A 21,996-nucleotide genomic window follows, 5' to 3' on the forward strand; every position below is an offset into this window, starting at 1 on the left:
AAACTAAGATCATGGCATCCAGTCCCATCATTTCATGGCAAATAGATGAGGAAAACTGGAAGCAGTGACAGATTTTCTTCTCTTGTTCTTCAGAATCACTGCAGATGGTGCCTGTAGCCATGAAATTAAAAGACGCTTGCTCCTTGGAAGAAAAGCTATGACAAACCTAGACAGAATATTAAAAAGCAGAGGCATTACTTTGCTGACAAAGATCTGTATAGTCTAAGCTAGGGTTTTTCCAGTAGTTATATATGGATGTGACAATTGGACATTAAAGTAGGCTGAACACTGAAGAATTCATGTTTTTGAATCGTGGTGCTGGAAAAGACTCTGGAGAGTCCCTTGGATAGCAAGATTAAACCAGTCAATCCTAAAGGAAATCAAACCTGAGTATTCATTGGAAGGACTGATGCTGAAGCTGAAGCGCCAATACTTTGGCCATCTGATGCAAAGAACTGACTCATTTGAAAAGACCCTGATGCTGGGAAAGATTGAAGGCGGGAGGAGAAGGGAGCAACAGAGGATGAGATGGTTGGATGGCATCACTGACTCAAGGGACATGAGTTTGAACAAACTCCAGGAGACAGTGAAGGACAAGGAAGCCTGGCATGCTGCAGTCCACAGGGTCACAAAGAGCTGGACGGGACTTAGCGGCTGAACAACAACAATGGAGTAACAGAAAACGAACACCGGGTACCAGGCTATGAGCTGGTGAGTGGTTGTCTAACAATAGTTAAGAGTCTATCTGAGTGATGCAGAAAGTGAAAAAGTGGGCCTGGATGACAAGGCTTGAGTCCTTGGATCCGGTTGTGCCTAAAGCTCAGGAAACTCCTGAGGTTCTTAGTTCCCTGAGCCAGAACCTCTCCTTTCATCTCCTACAAAGGACACCTGAATTGGGATTGTGTCCCTGGCGGTCCAAAGGGTCTCAACACACCTCACTAATGTCACAGCAGGCAAGTCCCAGCCCCCATTCCTGCCAGAAGATGAGGGGTGGCAGGTCTCTGTGCTACAGATAAGCAGCCTCCGTTAGCACTGTGTTGCCAACCAGAAACCAATTTCCCGTATCACGCAAGCTCGAAGTGCAGGTTGCATGATCACCTGGACCATCCAGGGGTGGTCAGGGCCACAGTGGGCCTGCTGCTGAAGGGGACCTCTGCCATGGGCCTTGAGAACATGGGAGGGGCCAACAAGAGAGCCCTGGATGGTGAGAATCAGAGCTATTCTCCAGTGGGTTCCCCCAACTGGGAGGTGCAGCCTTTCTTCCAGATGTGTTTGCAAGCTGACCTGACCTTCAGCCTCCACAAACAGACCCGTCTGCCTGGTTTAACTCCTAGGCCAGTACAGAGCCAAAAGAGCTGGAGTTACCAGCATAGGCAGAAACACTTCAGGAAGTGAATCATGTGTCCCATCTCTCCTTCTCTCCTTCCCCCCAGCACTGGATAACACACATCTTGAGGCCAAAGCAGGAATAACTTTCCAGATCAAACAGGACCATGCCTTCTGGGGGCAGCTGACAGCCCCTTATATCCAATGGTGCAGTACAGCTGCCTTCTGTATCCATGGCTTCTCATCCACAGATTCAACCAAATGGATCTGGATTTGGAATTTGTGTATATGCAGAGTTGCCTGTTTGATGATGGAGTCTTAAAGGCAGGGACCAGGTCTCACTCACATTGGTAGCCCTAGAACCTGCATCTGGATGTGTTCAACCAACTGGGACAGTCATGGAAATTTTCAGCCTCTCCCTCTTTGAACAGAGCCCCAGCATCCTTGCTAATTCTCTCTGGAGCTCACCGCCAGATGCCTGGACCACCCACCCTGCTGGCCACTCAGAGCGAGAGCCTCATCTTCTCAACGCCAGCTGGAGAGGATGGATTGCTTGGTTGGCAACAGTTACTTTAATTTCCTTGGTCAATCTGAGTTGCAGTCCTTTGGCTGGGAAGGTTTTAGCACAATCTTCATGGTAACAATGGACAGTGACATTCACTCAGTGTTAACCAGCAGTAAGTGCCAATTAACCGAGGCCCTGCCGTGTGTGGGCCTGTGTAGACAGCACAGGCGTTATCACACGCCACAATCTCTGAGCTCGGGGTTGCTGTGCCTGCCATTTTCCAAAAAAGGAAGGTGAACCTCAATGAGACAGGGTGGCGGCCAAGAGCAGATGCTGGCATCAGAATGGAGCCTCTTTTCCTCACTAACTGCACATGGCCTTGGGCAAGTTACTCAAATTTTGTCTTACTTTCTTTAACTGTTAAATGGGAATACTGATAGTCTCTGGTGGTGGTTTTCAAACTTACATGGAAAGCCCTAGAATGGTATCTGGTCTATGGGAAGCACTCAGGAAGAGTCAATGATTTCATTACCAGTGACCCTGAGTAACTGCCCAAAGTAACCCCACTGGAAGTGGCGGGACTGACTCCAGCCTGAAGATTTTTGGGGACTGCAGGGTCGTGCTCTTGACCACAACATGGCACCACTGTATACATGTGTCGGGCTCTGTGGTTTGAATCTCACGTGAACTAGCTTTATGGCTGCCCATTAAAACATAGAAGTATTACTATGATCAGTGGTATGCTGGTAAATGTTTAATTCTTTGGGGAGGGGAGTGCGAGGGGGGAGGTTCTGACTAAAATACTAGAGTATTTGTCAATATCATACACAATAGCTGATTTTCAATCTACCAACATGAAGTCAGCTGGTTTGTGAAATTCCTGAAAATTCCTCTACAAGCCAGTACAGACTAGTTCTAGCACACCACACAATCCCCATTTTATAGACAAAGAAACGGAGACTTAGAAATGATAAGTTAACTTTCCCAGGCGCCTATCTGTGGAAGGTGGCAAAGCTAGGACTTGAAGCCAGGTCTGTAAGACTTTATGGCCTGTGATCTTAGCCACCATCCCTTCTCTTGTGGGGTGAAGCAGTATGTACTGGTGGTAAGACCTCCTGCCTGGTGATCAGGTGACCTAACTCTAGTCTCCTTTCTGTCACTGAGGGCTGTGTGACCTTGGACAAGTCACTTAACCTCTCTGTGCTGCAGTTTTCTCATCTATAAACTAGGATTGGTTCAAACCATCTCTGGCTCCCCTTCTAGTTCACATTATAACTAGGAATCAAAAGCTTGTGTTAAGGCCTGAAATGTAACCTACATTTCTCTTTTTGGAGGAAGAAACAAGAAGGACCACATAGATAGAAACTTCTAGCTAATGCTACCTTGTAAGGCTCTGGACTGAGTCCAGCCCTGGCTACACAGCGTTGCCAAAAAACAGCTCTTCACCAAACCTGGGCAGGAAACCCTTTTAACAAACACACAGAGGCCAGGATTATGCCAAGAGAATCAAGACTGACAACAGCTCTGGACAAGTTAAAGACGGATTCTCATTAAAAACCTGACATCTGCTTTGTTGAGGGCCTTGCCTGTTATGGTATCAGGCGGTGTGTGTGGGTGTATGCTCAGTCATGTCTGACTCTTTGCGACCCCATGGACTGTAGCCCGCCAGGCTTCTCTGTCCATGGGATTCCTAGGCAAGAATACTGGAGTGGGTTGCCATGCCCTCTTCCAGGGGATCTTTCCAACCCAGGGATCAAACTCTCATCTTTTATGTCTCCCACATTGGCAGGCAGGGTTCTTTACCACTAGCACCATCTGGGAAGCCCCATCAGGGGGTGAGTGATCACCAAATACAGTATGCAACCAAGGGAAGCTGGGGCATGCATGGCCCCCAAGCAGATTCCAGTTACTAGGCCCAATCAACACATGACTCTGGGTGCTTCAAATCATCACCATTTTTGCTATTAAAAGATGTCCTAAATTGGCTGGAGCATGGTTAAGACCAAAGTAAATTATATACTGAAACACCAATTGGATTCTACGGCCAGTTCCTCAGAGCTCAATCTCAATTGCTTCCCAACCTCTTCTGCCTCTTTTTTGGCCTCCTCCCTCCTCAGTTCCCTCTCCCAACCTTCTGGTGCCTTAGTTCCTGGTCACTACTATTCAGTACAATAACATATGCCAGATGCTTTGTCAGCCAGATCTTGGTTTATTAAGAGGCAATGCAGTAAAGTAGCTAAGAGCACAGCCTCTGAAGTGAACCAGCATGGGTTCAAATCCCATTTCTGTGGCCTTGGGCATGTTACTCAATACATGCCTCAGTTTCCACATCCATAAAATGGGATGATGATAATAGTGACTATAACAGAAGCTTTAGCACTGTGCCTAGCACATGGTGAGTGCTCTGTAAGTCAACTCGAATTACTCTTATCGTCACAATACTCCCTCAACTCCCCTCGCAGTAGAATTATCATCCCTAATTTACTGGTGAGGAGTAGGACCCAAGTTTATGCAGCTGGTAGTGAAGCCAGGACCGTAACCAGGTCAGTCTAACTCAAAAGCTAATACTCTTTACACATGATATTTATTCAATAAAAGAAAACCTATCACGTTCCTTTAAGTTCCTTCCTATCAAGTTCCTTCTAAAAAGATACAAAGAATAAATCACAAAAGCTGATGTTACGGAGGGTCTGGCCAAGCCTTTAGCTGTACATGGACAGGATGCAGTGGGGGGTGGGTGGACTTTGCCTATTGACCGCAGAGCTGGCTGCCTGGGCCCAAAGCTGGGGACCAAGTGCCTCCCTTTGGGATTTGTAAGAGGCACAGACTGGGTCCAGCAGTTTTCAAAACCATCCCCCTTCCCCACCTCTATGAGCAGAGGGGAGACACTGGCCAAGTGGGAAGGGCTGGTGACTGTCCCCGCCCACCCACTCAAAATGGAGAGAGATGGTTACCTGGAGGGTCACTTGCAAAGGTCAGGTGCCTCCTCAAGGAGGGGAGACCAGAGCCTTTTTCTCCATGGGCATCTGCTTAGCCAGCGGTCTTGCTCACCTGCTTCACACCTTCCTGCCCAGGGCAAAGGAGAATGGAGAGGGAAGGGGGAACATGGAAGACCCTACACTCGGAGCCCTCAACATGACAAGGCCAAGTGTGGTGATACTATGGGTGCACCATGGCTCCCAGCCCTGGCCAGCCCTCAGACTCTCTGCCCATGGAGTCTCTGGATGCCAGGGTCCTCTTGAGACTGAGTCCCCCCTAAAACCGAGTTCCTCTGCTGAGTTTATGATTAGCCTCTCTATCCAAAACTTTACTTCTTTTCCTGAACCTGCTCCCCTCAAGACTGTGGAGCATCAAAGAAAAGGGGGGACTGAAACCACATAGTAGACCCAGGTCCTTGTCCTTTGAAGTCAAAGTCTCTTGCTTTAGTCTACCAGGCCTCCCCTGAGTCTCTAAAGACTGGCTCAGAAGTTGATGATTAGAAAACTGAAGATGTAGAAACCAAGAAGAGCTACTGGACTTGGAAACTGGTAACAATTTAGACTATAAATCCACAGATCAAAAAACTCTCAATTCCCTGAAAGATATGTAACAGATAAAGACTTGACACACATTCCTAAGTTGTTTTTACGGGAAGTAGACCTCTCCCCCCAGTAGATGGAAAAAGCTGACTGCAAGAACATAGATCTTAGACTGGTTGAAACCAGAAAGCCTGATGATGCTTGAAACTTCGCCTTGATGTCAACCTATCTGAGAATCGTGCACAAACTGATTATTTTCCCTGGAAGCCCCCTCCTTCACAATGCCTTTAAAACTCCTTCCCTGGAAGTCATTGGGAAGTTTGGGTCTATTGAGCATGAGCTGCCCATTCTCCTTGTTTGGTGTCCTGAAATAAAGGCTGTACTTTCCTTTACCACAACCTGATGTTAGTAGACTGCCTTTACTGCCTGTGGGCAAGTGGACCCTAGCTTGGTTCAATAACACACTCTCCTTGGGTATATGGGTTCCTGGAAGCATCCTTCAACCTGTGTCTGTTGGGTGCTGGTGAACATATGCTCCACCACCCTTACCAACCTATACCAAGAGCCCAGGAGAATCATGATCCAGATGCCCACAGTGGTAACTTGCCTGATAACACTGGTTTTTCCCGACAAGACCCCTCAAATAAAATACTTGCACTTAGAATCCTGGTCTCAGGGTCTACTTCTAGGGAACCCAACCTAGCCAAGAGATGACTCTCATAGAGGGTAGTGAGCCCCAGAGAAGGTAGCTGGGATTGGACCATCTGACCAGCACCCACCCTCTAGAGCTGCCCTTCTAGAGAACGGACCCCAACAGTAAGAGGCCATGGGGGATACTCCCAGGGCTAGGAGTCCACCTACTGCCAGGACCTTCCAAACAGCTGACAAGTGCCTGCCACCAGGGCCAGCCCTTGAACCCCAGCCTGCCAAGGTCCTTCAGTGGGGACATCGGCCAGAGAAGAGGCAACAAGAACAAAGAGAAAACTGTGGCCACGGTTGCAGAGTAAGGAGACAGTCATGCTCCTTCTCTGAAACCACAGTCCTTCTCACTTCCAGGCCTCCAAGGGCTGTGATGAGCCAGCCTCCACTGTGCATGAAGAGGGTGAGGTGAGGGGAGCCAGGCCCCTGAGAATCCTCCCTGGGACTTCTGGAACTTTACACAAGTACTGCCCAACTGGAAGGAGGTAAGCCCGGGGCAACTCGCGGCCGCTTTTGCTTCCCCAGGGGAAGTGCCCTCCTGAGAAGAAAGACAACAAAGGGCGGCAGGCTGAAGAACATTCCAGCTGAGGGCTCCTAGGACAACCAGACCCCTCAGACTCGGTGGTAGCTGGAGCTCACACAGCCAGACTTTCGTCTTTGGTGGAAGGAAGTTTGAGACAGGGTTCTGTCAGTTGTAACCAAGATTTGGAGCCATTTAAGAAAGTAAATTTATTTACTTCAGAGTCATGCAATTTTGCTTCTATTGCTCAACTGAAACAGAAGTTCCCACACTGATATTTCTCTTGGTTAACAAATCAGACTGTCCTTTGGCCATTTCCAAAGATCCAATCAGTTTGATGCCCCTAAGGACGGCCACCAGCTCACTCCTTAGACTCTGAAGGCACTTAAGAGGTTCCAAGCAAACAGGATTTTTTTAAGAAAGAAGCAAGATACATACTGAGATAAAAATCTGGGTATACTTATGAGGAATACAGTCTTATCACATTCAAGTTACACTTATCAAGTTAAGTCAGTTTTGAAAGTCCTCAGCCAGGATTTTACCCTTAATTAGATTAATTTGTAGTGGTGGGCTTGGAGTCAGTCTCTGGTTCAAGTCCCTACCACAGCTGTGCAATTTGGGGTAAGCTTCCCTGAGGCTCAGGAAAGTGAAAGTTAGTCACTCAGCCATGTCCAACTCTTTGTGACCCCGTGGACTATACAGTCCATGGAATTCACCAGCCCAGAATGCTGGAGTGGGTAGCTTTTCCCTTCTCCAGGGGATCTTCCCAACCCAGGGAATGATTGCAGGCGGATTCTTTACCAGCTGAGCCATAAGGGAAGCCCTCCTAAGGCTCAGGGTCCCCACCTATAACATGCAGGTGCCAATGGCATCTATCTGGAGGGGTATCATAAGAGTCACACTGAGCCCAGGGTCCGGCACGTGGTGAGAACCAGAACACAATTATTGCTACCACCTCTGACTTTTCTAAGCTCCAGTACTTTGACCACCTAATGAAACTGATTTATTAGAAAAGACCCTGATGCTGGGAAAGATTGAAGGAAGGAGGAGAAAGGGACGACAGAGGATGAGATGGTTGGATGGCATCACTGACTCGATGGACATGAATTTGAGCAAGCTCCGGGAGTTGGTGATGGACAGGGAAGCCTGGCATGCTGCAGTTCATGGGGTCGCAAAGAGTCAGACATGACTGAGTGACTGACTGAACTGAACTGAACTGGACTGACTTTTCTGCAGCAAAGGAAACACACACAGGCTTCACTTTCAAGGCCACGGGGCTCTGAGTTACAGGCATCGAAGATCTAAGAGGGGTTCCTTTGGATAAAACAAGTCTCACATTAAAGTAGTTTTCAAAACATAAATATCCAGCAGCCAGGTGTGCAAATATCACTTTTCACTAAGCACATTTTCTTTTAGGCTCAAAGCAAACATTCTTCCTCAGCAGGCAATCTGGCTTTCTAATAAAAGATACCACACCCCACACGAGTCAGAATTATCTCCCAAGAATGTCTAAGAACACACCACCCTGAGCCTGCTCGAATGGCTCCATAAAATACAATGGTAACAGCAGCCAGACTGGCTCATTAAACCATCATAGCAGCTGACCAGCGAGACCACACCTCAGATGTGTCTGTCCAGCTCTAACAGCCAAGCCCTTTCTGCCTTCCAATGGCCACCCAAGCGCTTCCCAGAATGAGGTCCACAGTTCACCTGCATCAGAATCTCCCAGCACGTTCACTCAAGAGCAGGTTCACTCAAGTCTTAGGAAACTGGAATCTGGGAGGCTGACATCTGGGAGCCCCACGGCCACAGCTCCTGACTGATTCTGATTGCTGGTGAAGACAACAGTGGCACCCCGTGTTTGAAAATCCCCCCTCTGCTTGAAAGCCCTCAGTAACAGCACCCCTGAAGCTGGAGTGTAAAGTCTAAAGGCTGGTTTTGGGCATCAAAGATGTTGCCTTCAAATCATCTCCCAAGCTGGCCACTTGTCTACTCCTCGCTCTCCCCGGGTCCAGCCAGCACCACCTCCCACCTGGAAGCCCGCAGCATATTACTCCTAACTGGTGTTCCCCAACATTTTCTTATGAACTTTATCAAATACAGAGAAGCTGAAATAACTATACTATGGACCTGTTTAAATACATCACCAAGACCCTAAAATGAACAGTTATTAATGTTAATTCTGCAACTAAGATTTTAAAAGCATGCTGTAATTGCTTTACGGCATATCTATTGATCTTTTTTGAGTGCATTTTAAAGTTGCAGGCACTAGGGCCCTGAACACTTCAGCAGGCATATCATTAACCAAAGCGCATTTATGGCTCTTTCATTTCCCAGATAGAATTTATATGCAACGAAGTATGTAAACCTTAAGTGATGAGTTCGAAAGTGCATACACCTATGTACCCAATGCCCTGTCACTATGAGTCCAGAAATTTCCCTTTGGCTCCTTTCCAGTCAGTCCCCTTCTCCAGTCACAACCACCATTTCAATTTTTCACCATAGATTAATTTCGTGATTCTTGAACTTTCAGTTCAGTTCAGTCCCTCAGTCGTGTCCCACTCTGCGACCCCATGAACTGCAGCACGCCAGGCCTCCCTGTCCATCACCAACTCCCAGAGTTCACTCAAACTCATGTCCATCGAGTCAGTGATGCCATCCAGCCATCTCATCCTCTGTCATCCCCTTCTCCTCCTGTCCCCAATCCCTCCCAGCATCAGAGTCTTTTCCAATGAGTCAACTCTTCGCATGAGGTGGCCAAAGTACTGGAGTTTCAGCTTTAGCGTCATTCCTTCCAAAGAAATCCCAGGGCTCATCTCCTTCAGAATGGACTGGTTGGATGTCCTTGCAGTCCAAGGGACTCTCAAGAGTCTTCTCCAACACCACAGTTCAAAAGCATCAATTCTTTGGCGCTCAGCTTTCTTCACAGTCCAACTCTCACATCCATACATGACCACTGGAAAAACCATAGCCTTGACTAGACGGACCTTTGTTGGCAAAGTAATGTCTCTGCTTTTGAATATGCTATCTAGGTTGGTCATAATTTTCCTTCCAAGGAGTAAGCATCTTTTAATTTCATGGCTGCAATCACCATCTGCAGTGATTTTGGAGCCCAAAAAATAAAGTCTGACACTGTTTCTACTGTTTCCCCATCTATTTCCCATGAAGTGATGGGACCAGATGCCATGATCTTCATTTTCTGAATGTTGAGCTTTAAGCCAACTTTTTCACTCTCCACTTTCACTTTCATCAAGAGGCTTTTTAGTTCCTCTTCACTTTCTGCCATAAGGGTGGTGTCATCTGCATAGCTGAGGTTATTGATATTTCTCCAGGCAATCTTGATTCCAGCTTGTGCTTCATCCAGCCCAGCATTTCTCATGATGTACTCTGCATATAAGTTAAATAAGCAGGGTGACAGTATACAGCCTTGACGTACTCAGCAGTGGCCACAGGACTGGAAAAGGTCAGTTTTCATTCCAATCCCAAAGAAAGGCAATGCCAAAGAATGCTCAAACTACCGCACAACTGCACTCATCTCACATGCTAGAAAAGTAATGCTCAAAATTCTCCAAGCCAGACTTCAGCAATACGTGAACCCTGAACTTCCAGATGTTCAAGCTGGTTTTAGAAAAGGCAGAGGAACCAGAGATCAAATTGCCAACATCCGCTGGATCATCGAAAAAGCAAGATAGTTCCATAAAAACATCTATTTCTGCTTTATTGACTATACCAAAGCCTTTGACTGTGTGGGTCACAATAAACTGGAAAATTCTGAAAGAGATGGGAATACCAGACCACCTGACCTGTCTCTTGAGAAACCTATATGCAGGTCAGGAAGCAACAGTTAGAACTGGATATGGAACAATAGACTGGTTCCAAATAGGAAAAGGAGTACGTCAAGGCTGCATACTGTCTTGAACTTTATATATATGCAACTTTATATATATGCAGTTCTTAAACTTTATATATATGCAAGTCATGCTCTCTTGGGTCTGGCTTCTATTTTGCATAATGGTTGTCAGCAGGACGTTCTACTTAGCATAAAGTTTGTGACATTCATCCATGCTGTGTGTATCAATACCTGTGCGTCTCCTTTTTCCTTTATTGCTGAATAATGTTTCATTATATGAATAAACAATAAATTTGTTATCCCTTACTCTGTGGATGAGCACCTGGGCGATTTCTAGTTTGGGGCTATCTATCACATATAGAGTTTTTTTGAATGTGCATGTACAAGTTTTTGTGTAGACATAACATTTTCACTTCTCTTCGGAGTGGCACTGCTGGTTCATGGAGTAGATTTGTTTTGTTTTACAAGCAACTACTAGAATCTCTTCCTAAGGGGTTATATCACACGATGTGCCCACAACACAGTCTGAGAGTTCCGGTGGCTCCACATGCTCACCAACATTGGGTGTTGTCAGTCTCTGTGATTTTAGTCATTCTGATAGGTGTGGTCTCACTAAGGTTTTAACCTGCATTTCTCTAATGGATAATGAAGCTGAGCACTTTTCCATGTGCTTTTAGATCATGTGCATGTTTCTTCTGTGAAACATCTGTTCAAAACTATTGCCCATTTAAAAACTGAACTTTGTCTTTTATTTATGAGTCATTGGAGTACTTTATATATTTTGGAAATTAAGTATGGTGTCTCCCCCAGTGACAGGTCTCTCCAGGCAGCCTGGCTGGGTCACCCCTCCTTCTCAAAACACTCCAGGGCTTCTCACACCCACAGGAATAAAATCCAAGTCTTTAACCCAGCCTACAAGGTCGATGTGATGTGGCCTTTTTTCCCAGTTCAACCTCACCTCCTGATGCTCTCCCCTCACTTACTCTCCAGCCTCACACCCTGCCTCAGGGCCTTTGCACTTTCTGTACTCACTGTTTAAATGCTCATCCCTGAACATCCCCCAGGCTCACTCCCTCAATCCTCCTGGCTCTCTACTTAAATGCCATCTCCTCACCCACCTGGAACAGCTTCCCCACTCTCACCCGGCCACCCCTCTCCAGCCCCTAATCCTGCTTTATTTTTCCTCTTGGCAGAGACAATGCCAAGAGGCATAATGATGTGTTAACTCATTCGCTCACTGCCCACCTCTGTCCACTAGACCATAAGCTCCCTGAGGTCAGCAGCTTTGTTTTGCTTTCTACAGAGAACCAGTCTAATGTCTTGGTTATGACACATCACTTTTTAAGCCAAAGGGCCTCAGTTCTACTACTGAGCATGGACAAATCACTTAACTTTTCTCTGTCTTAAGGGGCTGAGAGAACTTACTGAGGTCTGGGAGACTCACAGCCCATTTCCCCCTTTTGTAAAATGAACGCTTGTGAGATAAACAACCGATCGTGTGTAGAACATTGCCTAGCTCATAGCAGACACTCATGAGTGTAGAGTGAAATTAGTAGCCCCAGCCCCTAGAAAATGACAAGCACCCAACAAATACTCATTGACTAAATATATGGATGGTTTATGTATGTACAATACTTTTACTGCATATTTATAATGTACAGTCTATTTATAATTTTCCTTAATTTGAGGGGCTTTCACAGTCAGAAGTTAATTTCTCTTGAGAAGAGTTTACATCCCGAGAGATGCACTGCAACGGAGTGGGGAGTAGGTACCATGTCTCCACTTGACACGAGCAAACCAAGATCCATGAGGTTACATGACGCCAGTCCTAATGGAACTCGTGAAAGGGCTGGAAGAAGAACTCTGGCTCCTCCTAATGCTCTGTGAGTTTCCAGCATGTCCACGGGGCCTCTGTTCTCTCCAGCTCCCTCCTCCTTCCTTCCCCAAACAACACGATCTCTAGAGAAATGAATATCCTTCATCCTGAATTTTTTTTTCTGACTTAAAAAAACCTGAAAGAAATAACTGTACATCCATGTTCACAGGAGCATTAATCACAATAACCAAAAGGTAGAAACAACCAAGCTTCCATCAATGGATGCATGAAGAAACAATATGTGATCTACCCACACAATGGAATACTACCCAGCCTTCAAAAGGAAATCCTGCCACAGGCGACAACATGGATGAACCTTGCGAACATTATGCTACATGAAATAAATCAGCCTCAAATAGGAAATACTGTGTCATTCCACTTATAAGAAGTACCCAAAAGTAGTCAAACAGAAAGTTGAGTGGTGGCTGCCAGGGGCTGGGGCCAGCAGAATGTGGGGAGCTGCTGTTTAATGAAGACAGCTTTATTTTGTGAAATGAAGAGAGTTTGGATATGAATGGGGATGACGATGTATGTGTATGTACTCAATATCACTGAACTGTACACTTAAAAATGGATAAGATGGTTAATTTTATGTGTGTTTTGTCACAATTATTAATAATTGTTTTAAAAAGAGTTGAGACTACATGGATTTCACCTCTAAATGGCCAAAGCATCAATTCACTTCAATCCACTCGGATGAGAGAATTTCTCTCAGTGTCCAGTATAACTTCATACCACATCAATCATCCCACACACTTCATATCCCTATGTCTTCATTTCCACTATCTTTCGAGCCAACCTTCTCAATGAGGCCCAGTCTGCAGTAGTTCCAGTAGCTGCTGATTTACTGAATGCCAAGATCAAAGACACACTCGTGTCTTGTATTCAAAGGCACAAAACAGCTGAGACATTCTGCCATGAGCCAGAGGATGCCTACAAGCTGGTCCTACAACCAGCAACCCATGTCCGCATGGGGTCCCCACGGTGGAAACTGTAGGACTAACAGATCCTAGGAGGCACTCTGACCCACAAACTGTGAAGTCAGGCTGAAAACGAGAAACTGCTTCCACCCCACACGCAGCTGCATCCTCGGAGTGCTTTGCTGAAGACAGACGCCGCCTCCAGTGGACGCCAGCAGACAGACACCACCTCCAGCGGTGATGCTATGTGACTGCCTGGGCGCACAGTGTGTGGATTTGATTTTCTGTCTCCAAGGCAGGCCTATTTTGCCTGATGTGGATTTTTGTTCAAAACCATTATCTCCTTTCCCACATTTGGAATGAAAAGCAAAGCAGCTCCCTGGAGCTCTGCCCTGTGGCCTGACCCTGACCACTGTCTCTCCCTGGAAAACCCTCCTTCCCAACAGGGAACAGTCCAGCTCCCATCTCACTTTTTCATGGCAGACCCTGTTCTGTCCTCCACCCTGCACCCTCCCCTTCACCCCACAGCAGGCTTTCTGGCCCTCGGCACTACGGACCATCTGGGGCTAGACCTTCTGTGTTGTGGGGTCTGTCTTGCGCATTGCAGGCATTTAGCAGCATTCCTAATCTCCACCCACCAGAACTATCCCATCCATTAAACCCCAAATTTCTCCCAGCACTGCCAAATGTCCTGGGACCAAAACTACCCCTGTTTAGAACCACTGTTTCAAAGAAACAGAGGCTTCAGGGAGGCCCAGGGCTGCCTGGCTAAAAATCAGATTTCCCAGTCCAGTCCCCGCCAGAAACCTGTGATCAGGGCTGGATGGCTCCCTTGTCTAAAGGAAGAAATGCCACAGTGAGTCCAGGATCCAGACTTCCCCTCCCAACCACACACCAGGCAGAGGCTCAGCCTCGCGTGGCGGTCACCCTCACCTAGGCCACTGCAAAACCTGCCTTGCAGGGTTTTCTCCTGCATCCCCTTGTGAGTTGAATTGTGTCCCCTAAAAGTGACCTGACATCCCGGCCCCCAGGACCTCAGAATGTGACCTTCTTTCCAGATGTGATTAGATGAGGTCATCCTGGAACAGGGTGGCCCCTAATCCAACATGACTGATGTCCTTATAAGAAAAGACACAGAAACACACAGAGAGAAGGCCATGGGAGGAGGGAGGCAGAGATCAGAGTGATGCAGCTGTAATCCAAGATTGCCAACAACCTCTAGAAGCTGGAAAGAGGCAAGGAAGGATCCCCTCCAGGCTTCAGAGGAAGCACGGCCCCGCCAGCACCTTGATCTTGGACTCAAAACCTCCAAATTGTAAAACAATAAACTACAGTTTTAAGCCACCCAATTTGTGGTGCTTTGTCACAACAACCCTAAGGAAACTAAGCCACCTCGAAATTCTATCTCAAGCTCTGCTTCTAGACACCCCAACAGACAGCTGACGTGCCCACTCAAAAAGCATATACTCTTGCTTCCTGGGATCACCTCCTAAATTAACGACCTGCACCCACCTCCAGCCCCTGGCCCCAGCTTTCAGGAACTGCACCAGGGGAGGTGCACCCGGAACTTTCCATTTCAGCCAAGATAACACTCAGCCAAGACCTAGAGGAACCAACCTGTGGGCATGCCCAGACCCTCCCCCTCCAGGGCTCTGCCCTGACACAAAGAGTGGAATCTGGAATTCATCATGTTTGGTGGGTCTCCCTCTGTCCACATAATTTTCTTGACAGCTGAAAACCTCGATCTCAAATATCGAGGAGGATACATGACATGATCCCATATATCCTGACTGTGTGATGGGAAGGCAAACTTAGGATTACAGCAGACACTAACTACCTTCTCCCGGCCACAATCATTCCTGCCTACATGGATCTGCCAGCTCTTGTACATATTTTGCATCTGTGGATGTCAAGGGTCTCTGTACCCGCCAATGTCACAAGCCAGAAATACCAGGAAATGAACCTCCCTATCCCCCAGCCCTCGTTCAGTGACTGACAGGAGGTGGTGTATTAACACCCCAGCTCCCTCGCCTCTTGGGAGGAAAGGCTCTTAGGCTTACGTCCAACACTGGCTCCTGGCTCCCCTAGCAGGTTTCTGCTCCAGGCACCACAGTGGTGGCTGGCCTGATACCTGCATCTTTTAAATGACGTTCCTACCTGCTCTTGGTATTTCCTCCAGTGTCACCTCCCTATTAAATGACTCCCTTGCCTGAGAGTCTTCTTTTTCTTGGGGAATCCAAACTAAGAGAGTGATAGCTTTGAAGATGTGTATACACACACATACAATGTAGCAGCCCCTCCAGTCCTCATGTTTAACACGTGCATCCCAAACGTGATGCCGGATCATCAACTCCCTGGCCAGCAGAGCTCAGCTTTAGAAGCACCTTGGTGTATTCGATGCAAAGTAATCCCATTTGCGTTACAAGGATCACTGTCTGTCATGGATGGTCTTGACCAGCCTCCAACTGGGTCTTTTTCCCCTGGACTCCCCCCACATCTTTCCACCCACAGTAAATGCACTGCTGTCCTCCAGCCCACAGAATGCCCCAGGAAGGGACCCTAAAGCCCACTGGGGAGAGGGCTTGGTCCATGGGTAGCTCCCCAGGCAGCCCACTGCGTGTCACTGGGCGGGGAGAGGGAAGGAAGCTAATCTGACAATTCACCTGAAAAACAATCATCCATCATCCCGGTCTTCAGCCCTCATCTTATTTTTCCCAGATCAATTTCTGAAAGTCAAAATGACAGATAGCTTCGTACTCTGGACAATAATTCTCCTTAGTAAATAACCCAGCATCAATGACAAAAAGCTCCCAGGGGTAGTGCTGGTTACCTGAATCCATACATATGATATAATTTCATAGAACTACACACACACACACTTGCATGCACACGCACACAGGAGATGCTGGTGAAGGGACTTCCCTGGTGGTCCAGTGGCTAGGAGTCTGCACTCCCAGTGCAGGGGACCTGGGTTTGACCCTGGCCAGGGAACTAGATTCCACATGCCACAACTAAAGATCCTACATGATGCAATAAAGATTCACGATCTTGTGTGCCGCAACTAACACCCAATGCAGCCAAATAAATAAATAAACATTAAAAAAAAAAAAAAAACTGGTGAAAATTGCGTAAGGTCTAGTTTAGCTACCAACAGCAGTTTCTTGGTATCCTAGTGTACACAGATCGTATGAGATTTACCATCCAGGAAGCTGGATGAAGAACACACAGGACTCCCTGTACTGTTCTTGCAACTTCTTGGAAATCAAAAAATTATTTTAAAATTAAAAGTTTTAAAAATGCAAAAAAAAAACAAAAAACAAAAAAAACACCTCCCCAAACAAACAAAACTTAAATACTGAGATTAAAAAAATAATAATAATCGTTTTTTACAAAGCTCCCAGCAGGAGACACTGCCAACCCACCCCTTACCTGAGAACTGGGAATCAGCGCCTTCCACCAGTGTCCGCCCTTTACCAGGTCGACCTCGCACAAAGGCACAGCCACCTTGCCGATGACGCAGTGGCGTGAGAACTTATCGAAGTCCAGCACGGTCAGGAGCAGGGTCCTCCTCTGAGCCTCCAGGAAGGGGATCTCGAAAGTGTAGCGCTCCTCAAACACCGGCTTCTGGGTCTTGCGTTTGACTCCGGTCTGCTTGGAGTTCTTCTGGTCCGGCAGCAGGCAGATCTTGACGTAGGGGTTGGAGTGCGCCATGTCCTGGCGCGCGCCGTCGTGGGAGATGGGGGGCGGCAGGTCCCGGGCCTCGATCACACGCACGGTCAGGCGGTTATGCAGCAGGTCGTACTGCGTGCTGAAGTGCAGCATGCCCAGCTGGTACTTGGACAGGATCTCCGCGTCCGTCAGGAAGTCCACGTCGTCACTGTTGGAATCGAGGGAGTACAGGCGGGGCTCGAACTTTCTGAAGTAATCATCCGGCGTATAGGTCCGTCTGAGCACCGAGGGCTGGATGGGCTCTTTCTTGGCGCTGAGAACGCCGAACTCGATGGGCTTAATATCAATCAGTGGGGAGCTGGGCCGTCTGGACTCGAGACCTACACACCCAGCAGAAATAACAATTAACACCACCAAGTACTGGACTGGATCTGGGCCGATATGTGAGATCGTAGATTCTCACATTGTTTGCTCTGCTTCATAATGCTCTTTCCATGTGCTCTCCACTCCTGGAAATCCTCTTATTTACTCTATGAGAGGAAGGGCAGCGGCACAAACATCCCCATCTCCACGGCAGCTAATTGCCAGGCACTGCTCTAAATGCCCTGCATACATGGAGAAGGGAATGGTTACCCACTCCAGTATTCTTGCCTGGAGAATTCCATGGACAGAGAAGCCTGGCGGGCTACAGTCCATGGGCTTGCAAAGAGTCGGACATGACTGAGCAACTAACACTTTCACACTCACGGCCTTCACAAGGTATTAGCCAGTGACTATTACCTTCACTTTACAGATGAGGAAACAGAAACTCGAAGTAACTCACCAAAGGAGGAGTTGCCAAAGGAGGAGTTTACTTAGCACACGACTAGGAGGAGGAGGAGCCAGGATCCGAGCCCCACTATCTGGCCCCAGGGTCCGACTCTAACCATTCCCCCATACTGCCTCCACTTTCACAGAGTGGGCTCTGGGGCCCGTGTCTGGGTCAAATTCCAACCTAGCTACTTCCTCGTGAACCACGTGACTCCCTAGTAACGAGCCAAGTGACTCCAGGCACATTTTACACACTCGGTTTTCCCATCTGTAACATGGAGCCAATCATAGCAACCACATCAAAGATAGTGGTGAAAACTCACTGAGCGATGCTTGGAGAGGGCTCAGCACAGAACGTGCACATGGTGAGAGGCACTGAATGGTAACTACTATACATCTCCAAGGATCACATTCACAGCTCATCACTTTCGGGGTGCCTCTCCCCTCCCCGTTAAGCAGAAGAGTTCGCCGCTCCCAGGTTCATTGTTGCTATCTTTGCTCATCTCTCTATTCTAGCAATAACCTCACGGCACTCTTTTCTCTTTTAAAGCACTTAATTGAGGTATGACTGACACACAAGAAGTTGTCCATATTCAATCTACACAACTTGATGGCCTTGATGATAAGTATGCACCCGTGACTCCATCACCACAGTTTATGCCATAAACTATCCATCACTTTCAAAAGCTTCCTCCTGCCTTCTTTATTTACTTACTTTTGTGTGTTTGTTAAGAACATAAGATCTACTCTCTTAGCAAATGTTTAGGTACTCCACATAGTACTGTTAATTTTACACACTCTGCTGGAGTGGATTTCTAGAATTTACTCATCTGGCATAAGTGAAACCAACACCTGCCTGGTTCAAGCTCCCCAGGTAACCATGTCCTACTCTGCAGATGCTTAGGAGTCTGACTATGAGATTCCTCATGTTGTTGGGAAAATGGCATAGTATTTGTTCTTTCATGGCATCTTGTTGATTGCCCAAATACCTGCCTGTTGGCTAAAACCATGAGCCCTTGCCAGTGCACGGTTGCACCCTGATAACTGTGTGCTAAATGCAGTAATCTCTGTATAGAGCTGGAAGCAAGATTTAGGAATCATCTAGACCAGCGCTATCCAAGAGAAAATAAAACGTGAACCAGATACAGACATACAAGGCCACACTTCAGTTCAGTCACTCAGTCATGTCCAACTCTTTGTGACCCCATGGCCTGTAGCATGCCAGGCTTCCCTGTCCATCACCAACTCTCGAAGTGTGCTCAAACTCATGTCCATCGAAGCCCACGAAGGCAACTTAAAATTTTCTTGTAGCCACAATTATGTAAAAGTACAAAGAAGCAGGTGAAGTTAATTTTTATATTTTATTTAAACCAATATATCCAAAATATAATCATTTCAACATGTAACCAATATAAAAACATTTTAGTGAGACATTCTAAATTCTTTTTTCATACTGGCTTCAAAATCCAGTGGGTATGTAACACATACAGTGCATCTCAATTCAGCTACATGCCTGTGGTGGCCACTGTATTGGACAGCGGTCTGCACAGGGCAGACAGGCCCTCTTATTCTACAGTTGAAAAGACGGAGGCTACAGAAGCCAGACACCCGTTCTGTTTCACTATTTCAAGCTCTTGAAATTTACTTCTTTCTTCTTCCCCATCCACTCCCAGAAAAGATCAGAGATCTCAATCATTTCCAGCTGAGTGGATTAGTTTCATGAATTTAAGCCTTTTCCCTCTGTTAAGTGAATTTCAGACATCAGCTGCATGAGACAGAGGAGACACACTTGGCTAGTGACAAGAGGCTGGGAGACTCTAGGCTTTATCCCCCTTTCTCCTCCCCACCCAAATCACACCCTCTGGTCTACACCCAGGCTACAGTGTGTGTGTGTGTGTGTGTGCTGAGTGGCCACTCTAGAGTGGGCCAAGGGCCAAATTCAACCCAGAGATACATTCTGTTTGGGTTGAAAAGTAAGGAAGTTTCATATAAAAACCCAGACTGCCAGTTTCTCTTTAGAAAGGTCAGGTAATACAATCCCACGCGGCTACAGCTGAGTAGCAGCTGCTCCCCTTCAATGAGACACTGGCTTCCCAACTGGCCCCAGTCCCCACCCTGCCCTAGTGCCAGGCCAAGAGTCGACTGCCATTTGTCACTCACTAGGGTGATATTTATCTCCCTCCAGCCCTTGGCACTTAGCCACTGACACAATCCACCTGGCCTCTCAGGTCACTTGAATCTGCAGGCCCTGCTGTGTAACATGGTAACTAACACTTGACTTTCGGGGTCTAAAATGATATATGCTGACAATGTCATCAATTGAGCCAATTCAGTGAAACTTGTGATCAGTGTAAACAAAAATCAGTCAAAATGATTGCTTCTGCCTGAACTTGGCAGAAATCAGGTATGATGCCCTCCTCTGTCACACTGTCGTTACCTCTCTGTCATCCTGTCTCCTGGCTGTCACACCACACTCCACTCCCTCGCCAGAGGCAACCCTGTCTTTCTTGTCTCTCCCTGGGGGTGCTGTTGAGCATCTGGGAATCCCAGCTCTTTCCCTTTATCCTGGGGACCCAGATAACGGGGTTGTACTTCATGGACCCCAAGGGGCAGCTGACTTGAACCAGGACCCCCAACAGTCAGAGCAGAGAGGCTTACTTGAAATCCTCCGGGTCAGGCTGTATGTAGACTTAGATGTGTCTGAGGATGAGCATCTTCTATCTGGGGAGTTGGTCCGTGGGGTCAGCGGGACGTCACTGGCTGTGTGCACAGAGTCCCCGTCCTTGTCACTGCTCCGGCTGGCCAACCTGTAGGAGGGAAGAGGTCTCAGTGACTGTCAGAGAATCCCCAGGGACTGGCACCTCTGTCCCATGGGGGACAGACCAAGGATGAAATTGCTCTCAGGCCCAGTCTACGCAACTTGGAATAATGCAAATTTGAAATAAATTCTCAATAGCCCTTAATTCTTAATAACGTCTTGCTTTTTGCACAAAATGTGATGTGAAGTAAATTAATATTTCTCAATTAGAATGATCTGCCAAGAATTTGCATAATTTCAAAGCTGAGGCTGGGGTGGGGGAAGGGATATGTAAACTTATTCAGGATATTGCCACATGGGCACCACCTGACAAAACCAAGATCAGTTCAGTTCAGTCGCTCAGTCAAGTCTGACTCTTTGCGACTCCATGGACTGCAGCACACCAGGCCTCCCTGTTCATCACCAACTCCCAGAGTTCACTCAAACTCATGTCCATTGAGTTGGTGATGCCATCAAGATGGGACCTCTCAGTCTTCAGTCTGGAAGGAACCACGTGGCTGTTTAAATGCATTAGAACTTCTGCAAGTAATTTTTGGTAAGAATTATCTTGTAGTTTCAACAGTCACTATGTCTATAACATCTTGAAAAAACATCCTGTAACAATGTCACTCAAAGGTTCTTGGGACTTTGGTGGTGATCCAGCAGCTAAGACTTTGTGCTACAAAATGGCCCTGAGAATCAATGATTTAAGAACAACAGTTCGGTGCGTAGAAACACCAGTAAATAGCAGCAACCACAACTCAATGTTCTCCTAATAAAGATTAGAAATGCTGGAAAAATAGAAAGTACACTCTTTGTGGGTTGGGGTACAAAGTAGTACTTAAGGGCTGGCTCAAGGCAAGTCCCTCTCTCTCCCTCCATCTCCCTGTCTGTAAAATGGGACTAATAATAGTACCTGCCTTACATGGTTACTTTGAAGATCGAGCTAACATATATAAAATGATTAGAACAGTGTTTGGTATGTTCTAGGTAGGTGCTTGACTGAGTGACTTCGCTTTCACTTTCCACTTTCATGCATTGGAGAAGGAAATGGCAACCCACTCCAGTGTTCTTGCCTGGAGAATCCCATGGACACAGAAGCCTGGTAGGCTGCAGTCCATGGGGTTGCACAGAGTCGGACACGACTGAAGAGACTTAGCAGCAGCAGCAGCAGCAGGTAGGTGCTCAATACATTTTAGCTGATGTTAGCAATATTATAGCAGAGGTGGCTTTAAGATCCCCCAATACTCACATAGCTAGTGAGGATGCTGGGAGTGGGGGTAAGAGGAGGGGAGAGAGCTGGCAAAGTGGCCGTGAGATTGATGCTGTTGATAACAAGCCCCTCAGCCATCACAGCCACAGACCAGTACCTTCCAAGACTGCATCCCCCAAGTTGACATTTAAACCTGCGGAGAAACCAATCTCGAAAAATGCAAATTTCAAGTTCTGGGAGGTCAGAGGCATCCTGTGCATGACATGAAATGGATCTGATGTTCTTCCAAAACT

At 47.1% G+C, this 21,996-nt stretch overlaps 1 protein-coding gene across 2 annotated transcripts in view; it reads right to left on the reverse strand.

The window, feature by feature from the left end:
• Nucleotides 1-21,996, reverse strand: part of SYT17 (synaptotagmin 17) — an 89,114-nt gene that overhangs the window by 57,705 nt on the left and 9,413 nt on the right. For both annotated transcript variants that reach the window (XM_019988357.2, XM_070779724.1), the window contains exons 4-5: nucleotides 20,352-20,500; nucleotides 16,644-17,263 (exon numbers count right to left, since the gene is read on the reverse strand). In XM_019988357.2, the coding sequence (XP_019843916.2) occupies nucleotides 16,644-17,263; nucleotides 20,352-20,500 (769 nt within the window). The remainder of the gene's footprint in view (nucleotides 1-16,643; nucleotides 17,264-20,351; nucleotides 20,501-21,996) is intronic.

Source organism: Bos indicus, chromosome 25, assembly GCF_029378745.1.
Source record: "Bos indicus isolate NIAB-ARS_2022 breed Sahiwal x Tharparkar chromosome 25, NIAB-ARS_B.indTharparkar_mat_pri_1.0, whole genome shotgun sequence".
NCBI lineage: Eukaryota > Metazoa > Chordata > Mammalia > Artiodactyla > Bovidae > Bos > Bos indicus.